Raw genomic sequence first — 8,603 nt, 5'->3', positions numbered from 1 at the left:
AAAAAATGTTTTACTAAATAAAGAAATAATACTTGTGGTAACCAAAATTATAACGGTAATAAAAAAAAAACAAAAGCTGTAATTAATATATTTTTTTTTAGAACTTAAATAAATAAAATGTTAAAGTTAAATTGCAATAAAGAGGAAAGCATGGGGTGATTATTTATAGAAAATGCATTTATTTATTATTATGCAATCAAAACAATGAAAAAATCCACTCAATTCAATTCACTGATGCAAAAAATATTGCAATAGTGAATATAATTTACTGATGCAATAAAATTTAAGCTATTAAAACTTATGCATCAAATCATCAAGGTGAATAGTTGAAGAAAATAAAACTGAAATGACACAACTTTAAATTGAGAATAACTAACATAGATTACTAAAAACAATACCTAAATACAATAAAACTCTAAAAGATATATGAGCAACAAAGTATACTAAATATTACACAAAAACTAATCCACTAGTATTTAATATTATAGATCATTAACTAAGTATTTTCTAAAAAGTATGGTAATACTTATAAGAAATCAAACTGGTGGCTGGCATTTGGGCGTTCGTCAACGTGTTGAATGTTTTGCTAATTTATTTGTTTAAGTTCAAAAATTTTGCCCTTATAAAATGATAAACATGAGTCAGAAATGGAAAAAATGCAGTTTAACAACGAACAAAAAGAAATTAAGGTAAATATACGATCGAGACAAAGATGGAAATAATTAAACATTCTGAAAACTGCCACTCTTAGCTCAATCAATTGAGAAAGGCACAGCATGTTATATAAATCTTTATTAAGAAAAGAAAAAAAAAAGGACGTTAGTCAACTAACTCTTGACAACTTTATAAAAGAAATACCCGTAAGCACTCAACATGTCACTTTAACTTCGTTATGTATACATATTGGTAGATAAATACAATAAAACAATTTTTGGTGCATATTTTTTTACATCCCTCTACTTTCAAACATTCAACATTCGCACACACTTTCAGGAACCAATTATGTGGTAAAGTCGAGGGTCTACTGTAGTCATGTTTAGTGAATACTAAAATTAATTTCAAAAGATAACTTAAGACTTTGTGATTATTTGCATAGTGAGGTTCTCTCCAACTTAATCCTAACATGTTGGTTCTAACTTAATAAAAAGAAATGTTAGAAATATTACTGATGGTAATCAAAATTCTAACAGAAATAAAAGAAAACAAAAGCTGTAATTAATATAAAATTTTTTAGAACTTTGGTAAACAAAATGTAAAAGTTAAAACACAATACAGGGGAAAGCATGGGATGATTATTTATAGAAAATGCATTTATTTATTATTATTGAATCAAAACAACTAAACTGAAATGACACAACTTTTAATTGAGAATAACTAACATAGATTACTAAAAACAATACCTAAATACTATAAAACTCAAAAAGATCTATCAGCAGTGAAGTATAATAAATATTACTCAAAAATTAATCCACTAGAATTTAATATTATATATTGATCATTAAATAAGTATTTTCATAAAAAGCATGGCAATATTTTAAAAAAATTATAGCCATGTTTCGTAAATTAATTTCAAAAGACAACTTAAGACCTTGTGATTGTTTACATGGTGAGGTTCTCTTCCAATTCAGTGCTAATATGTCGGTTTTAACTTAATAAAAAGTAATGTAAGTTTTTAAAGATCTGTAAGACAACCATCTATAATATCTAACAGTTAAAAAAGATAAATAATAAAATAAAAACAAGATTTACCTGGTTTCCCCATGTTGCACCCTTCAAACCCACGTGACAAACCTAGAACTGAATGCCGGGCTCCAAACAACACGCGTTAAAAACCTTACCTACCTGTTCAACAGTGTTGTAAGGCAAACTTTATTTTCGATAAAATCACATAAATAAATAATCAACTTGGAATTTATATTCTTTTGTCTTATCTAAAATTAATAAAAGACTAAAATTACAAAAAATTAAAATATGTATTAAAACTTTTAAAAGATTATAATAAACAAATTAAAAACAGCAAATTCTATTATCAGCTATTATAATACAACTATATTACAAATGACTCATTTATATATGAATTTCTAATAAGAATTATCTGAATATAAACTTAACTTATTAAAAGAGATGGATTTTCTGATTACGGGGGGGGGGAGGAAGTGACTTGACTAGGGGCAATATAATTGTAATCATTAAAAGGCTTCCTCTCGAAAGGACCTCAATAACATTTCTTCAAACTTTATAGAAGAAGTGAAAGGTCTTACCTTTGATTAAATTCAAATATTTTCAATTTTGATGCATTACAGCCTCAGAATTTATAAGTTGAAAAATTGTTTTTATTTCTTAGTTGAACCTTTTAAGAAGGAACCTTTAGTTTTTGAAGATTTTCCAATAAACATTTTTTTAGTCAAATCTATTTTCAATTATTGCCAAATTTGAAACAATCTTTGAAGAAAAACACTCAGAACGCTTATTTAGAGTGTAATAATATTACTTTTTTCGTCTCAGATCTTTAAGTGCATCTATTTTAAATATTTGTATTTTAAAATATCACATAATGGCTACCCACTATCGTAAAAATATAATGCAATCGAGAATTTTCATAAAGTTATAAATTATTAAAAGATTCTCGATGAGAATATCTCAAAGGACTGTCCTACCCTAGCTGAAATACTTATCATTTCCAAGCTAATTGAAACCTAACCGAAGTCCATTGATTTTCGAATCAATTGTAACTTTTTCTAATGCAGTTTTAATCTTTTTCCATTCCAAATACAATTCTTTCCTAACCAAATGTATTTTTTCCCATTTCAATTAGAACTTAAGAGTTTATTATTTTTTAACCATAAACCTTTGAAATTACCCAAGAAAAGAAATTAAATGATTATGCCTTTAAAATTTGAAGTTTTAAGTTACATTTCCTGTGATTCTATCAGAGCCTAAAAGCTTGTACCTTATTGATCCATACCTACCAAAGTATGCTATGTAATGTAAGACAGTCTCTATGGCCTGTCCACATAAGCAGCAGGTTTCATCATGGACTACTCCACATATCTTAACATGTCTCCACATGTCTTTTAAGTCTGTAATGACCTGTAAGAACTCCTATTAATAATCGGAGTTCGTTTCTGTTTTGGCCTAGCAGCCACTTAGTTTTAAAAGTAGAGGGTTTAGTTATTGAAATCTTGGCCTGTCTCAGCCCCCCTCCACTCCTTACCTGCTTTCTTCCATGTCCAGGCAAGAACTACTTTTCACAGCAAGTGACTTCAGGGCATAAAGCTGCTGACAAGATGGCAAACGCTTCTGCCTGAAAAACAGTTGTGTGCTTGCCTGGTGGGAAGCTTAGTTCTATGCCAAATTCTTCTAAGTAAACCCCTTCCCCCATTAGTCCTCTCGAATCCATTCTCGATCCATCAGTGAAGCAGGGCAGATAATCTCCGGAGGTTTCCACTAAACCCTGTACCCAATCCTCTAACTTTAGGTGTAGGTAACTAATCTTGGTGTCTTGAGCGGGTGTTTTATCTAGTAGTGATGAGCAGTATTGTAGTATTGGTAACTCACTTTCCACTACTTTAGCTATTGTCCAGTGACCAGTAACTTCTCCTGTCTCTGTCCACTGTCTATTTTCTTTCATTCTTAGATAGGCTGATACAACTGCCCCTTTAATCGATAAGTGGAGTGGTATTAAGTACAGCAAGACAACAGGGATGATTTTTTTTTTTTCTAAATTTGATACATATAACAACTATGTAATAATTTTCATTTTAACATTTCAGTAGTAACCTCTACCTTACTTGAATTAATTCATTCAAACAATCATTAAATATTTTATAACAAGAAAATAATTAATGATTAAAACCTTGAAGTGAAATAGAAATGTGGTCTCCAAGGAGGATAATAATAGAAAAATTATATGATTCACATTCAGATGTTTGATCATTCTTAAAAAGCTCTATAACTGAAATAACACCATAATTCAAGAATGATCCATATAAGCTTTCTTGGGGCCCTTTATTGTAGAATGTTCTCTACATACATCCATCCAGTGATGCCTGACCTAACAGTAATCTACTAGTCCTGACACAGTTCTCCAATCAATACTCAGATCTACCCCTGAGACGTTTACTTGTTGGTTCACCGTGTGTTTACCTATTGTTTAGATAATTATTTTCTTTTACACTGTAGCGGTGAGTCAACTCTATATGTCCTAGAGCCTTCCTGAGGCCCACCCAGTCTCATAAAGTGGGCAACCTTAATTGGGGGAAAATCTGGTGGTTGATGATTTTGAAAAATTCACCTCCTTACAAAGTAATGAACCTATGACTCTTCATGGGTTGTAGCGGTTCACATTATTATTATAAGATTTATCTGTTATGTATACTGCAAGACTAATTAATATGATTGCCTTTAAAAGAAAAATTCTCTGTCTTCTTAAGGATCTTAGCTTCATCTTTGGCAAAATTATTACAATTTATAACTATTAATAGTAGATCATTTGAGGCAGTTGGGACAAAATAAAAATGGTCTCATAGCTATAGGATAGGTTTTTCTAACATTTACCAGATTGAAATTTTCAGAAAGATGTATTAATAGACAAAATAATTCAATCTGGTTAAGAAAATTATAATTCATTTGTAACCAACCAAAGATTACTTTTGTCATCTATACCTAGATATAGGTGACAATGACACAGATGGGGGTTATTGATTTTTGGATGTCAAAGAGTTTTTTAAGATGAATATTTAATTAGGCTTAAACAAAATAATTATTTATACCATAAGTTATAAATCTAATAGTCATAGTTAATAATTGTGATTAGAATTTATTGAAATCATTTGGCAAATAAAACTTCAAGCTGTTTTATAATCATGATATAATAGTGGTATTTTTCTAGTAAAAAGATATCAAGTTCATATTCATCAAAATTCTGATACATAAATAAATAAAGTTTTTTAAATAAGTAGTTGGATACAAGTCAGGGAAATCACATTAAAAATAATGTAACATGCTGTGTTGGACAAAAAGTAATTTCAATTACAATTACATTTTTGGTCCATAATTACAACTACAAGTTGAATCAAAGTTATTGCAATTACCAATAAAAACCTTCTCCAATTTCAGGCACTTTTTGCCCAACACTGATATGTCTTCTAGTTAATATTAATAAAATTAAGTGATCTGAAAATAAAAGTTCTACCACATCTCCTCTATTCACCTGACTTGTTTCCAATTAACTGTCATTTTTTTTCGGAATGCTGGATAGATTTTTAAAAAGAAAATATGACCAAATCATTTCTTGAATTTGTTAAATCAAAGCCCATAAGTTTCTTCAAGCATGGGATAAAAATTAGCTATAGTTAAAACTAAGAGCTAAAATTGTCATGAATACAATATTTATTTATGAATGGTTCATTCATGAATATGGGTCGTATTCATGACAATTTTAGTTATTAGTTTCAACTATAGCTAATTTTTTCCCATCTCTGATAAAAAAAAAAGCCTTGTGGGGTTTGCATTGGTAGAAGTGCAACGAACCTATAAAAATAATATTTTAAAAATCTTTTTTCTTTCATTTGCCTCATACTCTAGGAACTGACATTTTATTAGTTCTAACCTTATTAGTTGAATATAAGGCCTTACATTCAACTTGTCTTGTAAGCTTTGATTACATTTAATATTAATATTGATATAATTTAATATTGATTATATTATAACTATATCACACTTTCACACAAACATAACTTTCATTAAAATTACTTAAGCAACATGAATATTCTGTCTTTAAAAGTATACAAAAAAAAAAGGTTCAATTTCAACTAAAATATTTATCATAAATATTTATTTTTAAAAATACAAAATAAGTCATGAGACAATATTTAACAAGTCCCTGGGAATGTCATAAATTATAAACTTCTTCAGAAACTGCCTGGTCTGCACTTATTACATTTTTATACTGCTGTGGATAAAAGGCCCTCTCAATTCTTTTGGTTATAAACAGAATGCAGTCTTTTAATATACCTGAAATAAGATTTTCAACATTATTTTTTGTTCTTATATATATTACCAAATAATTTGATTATAGAAAAATATAAACATATATTGAAGGAAAAATTGAAAGTAGTTCAAGCAAAAGCAAAATAAGATGAGATCAAGTTGATAACAAGAAAAAGAAAGAATGTTTCTTCAAGAAATTTCCTGACTGATATTATCCTTTTCTATACAATCATTCTGGATATTATTATCCTTTTTCCATAAATTTTGATTTGGCTTCCTCTTTCATCTGAAGTGATCACAGCCTTGAATTCAGACCACATCCATTTATTATTTAATTTCTCAACTGAGATAGAGAAGTCATTCGAAAATCCCTCATTAGTGGAATGATTGATGGGAAACATACAAAATTTTAATCGATGGGAAAATAAATATGAAAAATAATTTCCCTATCACTCAAGAACTTGAAGCAGATATATAGAAAATAAATAAATTTATATCAAATAATCAACATGAAGCAGCTATATAACCTTTCCAGTTAAGGGGGAAAACATTTTCAAGCAGCTGTCCAAAATCAATTTTAGTAAAAATTAAAAAAAAAAATCAAGAAAGGAGGTAGTGGATGCACAACAGAGATCTTATTTACACAAAGAAATGGAACCATTTCAAACATGCAATAATGGAATTTGATAAATGAGTATTTTCTCAATATCAGGGATATATAGGATTTAGACACTTAAGACCAATTTCTATGGAAGGTTACTCAACTAGGTAACTATGAGAAAAATACCAGTCTAGAAGGGAATGGTGGATTCACAAGCGATACAGAAAAAGTTGAGCATTTGTAGATTATTTTGAGATGACGTTCTCCAATAAAGAATGCCAAAGAGATACAAACTTAGCAAATGACGACATTAACCAGTATTTAAATCTTCTCCAAGGAACAGTATACCTTCCACTCAGATTCATCACTCCAAAAGAAATTCTAGAACATATTACAAGACGAAGTAAAAAAAAAGTCCTTTTCATGGTTTGATACCAGTCATAGTTATAAAAAAGTAACCAAGGAAAGCTGTAGTTTTCATTATATCAATTTTTAATAGTTGGTTACATACTGGATGCTTTGTGGAAGAAAACCAAACTTGTAGTAATCCACAAGCCTGGTAAAAAGACTAAACAAGTCAGCAAGTATAGGCCCCTAAGTTTATTACCCATTGTTGGAAAATTAGTGGAATAAGTTATAAAAAGACATCTTGCTTCTTGGGGTCTCCTATATAAACCTAAAACAGTAGACACCCCTAAATACGTGTATGATATTCTATGGTCAAACATTTACTGTTAGAATAAATAACACAAATTTCACCATATTCACTCCCATACTCCACAAGATTCAAGTCTTTCTCCCATTCTTTTTAACTTTTATCTTCATGATATCATACAGTCCACAGATACCTCCATAGCTATTTTTGCTGACAATACAGTAGCTTTTTCTCAAGAATGATATTATAATGGCCAGAAATAAACTGCAGACTCAACTCTATGTTCTAGAGTAATACTTAGACAATGTACTTCAAAAGTTACCCTTTTAGTTCACATCAACATAAAATTACCCGAAATATATGCAAGATTAGCTATGCTGTATCCTATTGTTAATAGAAAATCTAAACTAAACCAGATATAACTATTCTCATTTATAACACAATATTAAGGCCATTACTGAAATATGCTCATGAATGTGGGGAGCAAGACCCTGTATGAAAAGGAAAAATTGCAGGCATTAAGAACAAGTCCCTGAGATTCCCCTTGGTTTATACGAAATAGCCAATCGGATCGTGAACTACAAGAGGAATCAGTAAATGATTTCAAAACAATTTACAAAATTCCACTCCACCAATAATTAAAGATGCAGTGGCTTACAATTTAAGCAATCTAACCTTATTGTGGAGACTTAAGTCTAGACTGACTCAAGACATCCAGCTATAAACTCTTTATTAATTTGTTTTTACTATCATTATTTTTTCTCTAATTATTTTTACAGTATAAGTTGATTTTTTTTTGTTTATTATTAATTCTACAAATATCATTAGTTTTTTTTTTGTTATTTTCTCGGGATAATTATTTTTATAATAATTATAAAACCCTGACCATCTTCCTATATATCAATTTTTACGGTCAACTATTTATACATATATATTTTTATAATAGTTCATGGTTATAACAAAGTAAATAATAAGGGATGTCCTTTGCATGAAACTATACCCTCCCCCATACCAACAGTGAAAAAAAACTAAAAAACTGTTACCATAACCATGTAAGGCCAACCAGGATGATCTGCTAATAAAGAAAGAAAATCCAATAAAATCAATATCGAACCAACTAGATGCCAATCTACAAAATTATTGAAAAGCTCATCAACTTAACATATTCAAAACTTCATAATTTTGCTCATTATAATTTATTCTTTAAATAAATAAAATGGTATTCTTGTTAAGTCTCAACACCCTTTATTATATCAACAGTCAAACGTTGAACTGTCGATATCATACAGAGTGTTGAGACTTAACAAGGATACCATTTGATTTATTTAAAAAATTTAATGTTATGGAAATAATAAT

At 29.2% G+C, this 8,603-nt stretch overlaps 2 protein-coding genes across 4 annotated transcripts in view; both read right to left on the bottom strand.

Annotated features, from left to right (window-relative positions):
* Window positions 1-1,825, bottom strand: part of Fib (rRNA 2'-O-methyltransferase fibrillarin) — an 11,582-nt gene extending 9,757 nt beyond the window's left edge. The window contains exon 1 of the mRNA XM_014429673.2: window positions 1,750-1,825. Coding sequence (XP_014285159.1) covers window positions 1,750-1,762 — 13 coding nt within the window. The 5' untranslated portion in view covers window positions 1,763-1,825. The remainder of the gene's footprint in view (window positions 1-1,749) is intronic.
* Window positions 1,826-5,807: 3,982 nt separating this feature from the next.
* The window catches only part of LOC106686333 (endoplasmic reticulum-Golgi intermediate compartment protein 2), a 7,103-nt gene continuing 4,307 nt past the window's right edge, over window positions 5,808-8,603 (bottom strand). For all 3 annotated transcript variants that reach the window (XM_014429575.2, XM_014429567.3, XM_067053700.1), the window contains one exon: window positions 5,808-6,015. In XM_014429575.2, coding sequence (XP_014285061.1) covers window positions 5,894-6,015 — 122 coding nt within the window. In that variant the 3' untranslated portion in view covers window positions 5,808-5,893. The remainder of the gene's footprint in view (window positions 6,016-8,603) is intronic.

The sequence above is a fragment of the Halyomorpha halys genome, unplaced genomic scaffold (genome assembly GCF_000696795.3).
Source record: "Halyomorpha halys isolate HHAL.00 unplaced genomic scaffold, Hhal_1.1 Scaffold35.1, whole genome shotgun sequence".
NCBI classification, from domain to species: domain Eukaryota; kingdom Metazoa; phylum Arthropoda; class Insecta; order Hemiptera; family Pentatomidae; genus Halyomorpha; species Halyomorpha halys.
This window is presented reverse-complemented; position numbering and strand designations above follow the sequence as displayed.